The 592-nt window shown below is 50.3% G+C and overlaps 1 protein-coding gene across 1 annotated transcript in view; it reads left to right on the top strand.

The window, feature by feature from the left end:
• Positions 1-263: 263 nt before the first annotated feature.
• Positions 264-592, top strand: part of LOC119593824 (tubulin alpha-1A chain-like) — a gene marked incomplete at its 3' end in the record, with an annotated part of 18,651 nt that continues 18,322 nt past the window's right edge. The window contains 1 exon segment of the mRNA XM_037942853.1: positions 264-371. Coding sequence (XP_037798781.1) covers positions 369-371 — 3 coding nt within the window.

The raw sequence follows: 592 nt of genomic DNA, 5'->3' as shown, positions 1-592 counted from the left end.
CTCCAGTACCTGAACAGCAGCAATCCATCGCAATAGGACCGTTCAACATTGAAAAAGTTTTTCTATTATGCACCCCTTCTGGTATAAAAAAAGTATGATCCCTTTCTAAGAAATTCGCTACCCTCGCGAAAGCGTGCGGAAGTAGAGGGAACTTTGCCCATATCTCTTAAAACCCTTCCCCCCCTATCGACCCCTCCTGCCCCTCCCCTTCCTCCCCCCCGTCCTCCCCAATTGGCTGCCAGCATTTGGCATCTGGCACCATCCTGGCACCGCGACAGTGCCAGTATTGCGCCGGCGCCGGGCACCATCGCACAGCCAGGACCGAGCTCTCTTCGTACCTCGTTTCAGCGTCCAACTTTCGCTCCACAATGGTGAGTCCTGAAATGCTTAGTATCATGCCAGGGTTTAAAAGCGTCGCTGGCTTTTACTCGTGGTCATGTCGGAATAAAAGAATGTGTGATCCCGGTTTCATTAAGCTACTTAATTGTATTTCAGTCCCGTATACTAATTGCCGTTGTGCGTTTACCGTCAGAGGCAAATACTGGAAGCTAAGCTCTGTTCCCCATGGCATTATCCGTGCGATGGCATTTTA

The sequence above is a fragment of the Penaeus monodon genome, chromosome 32, assembly GCF_015228065.2.
Source record: "Penaeus monodon isolate SGIC_2016 chromosome 32, NSTDA_Pmon_1, whole genome shotgun sequence".
Taxonomy (NCBI): domain Eukaryota; kingdom Metazoa; phylum Arthropoda; class Malacostraca; order Decapoda; family Penaeidae; genus Penaeus; species Penaeus monodon.
The sequence above is the reverse complement of the archived record's forward strand: the minus strand, read 5'-3'. Positions and strand labels throughout refer to the sequence as shown.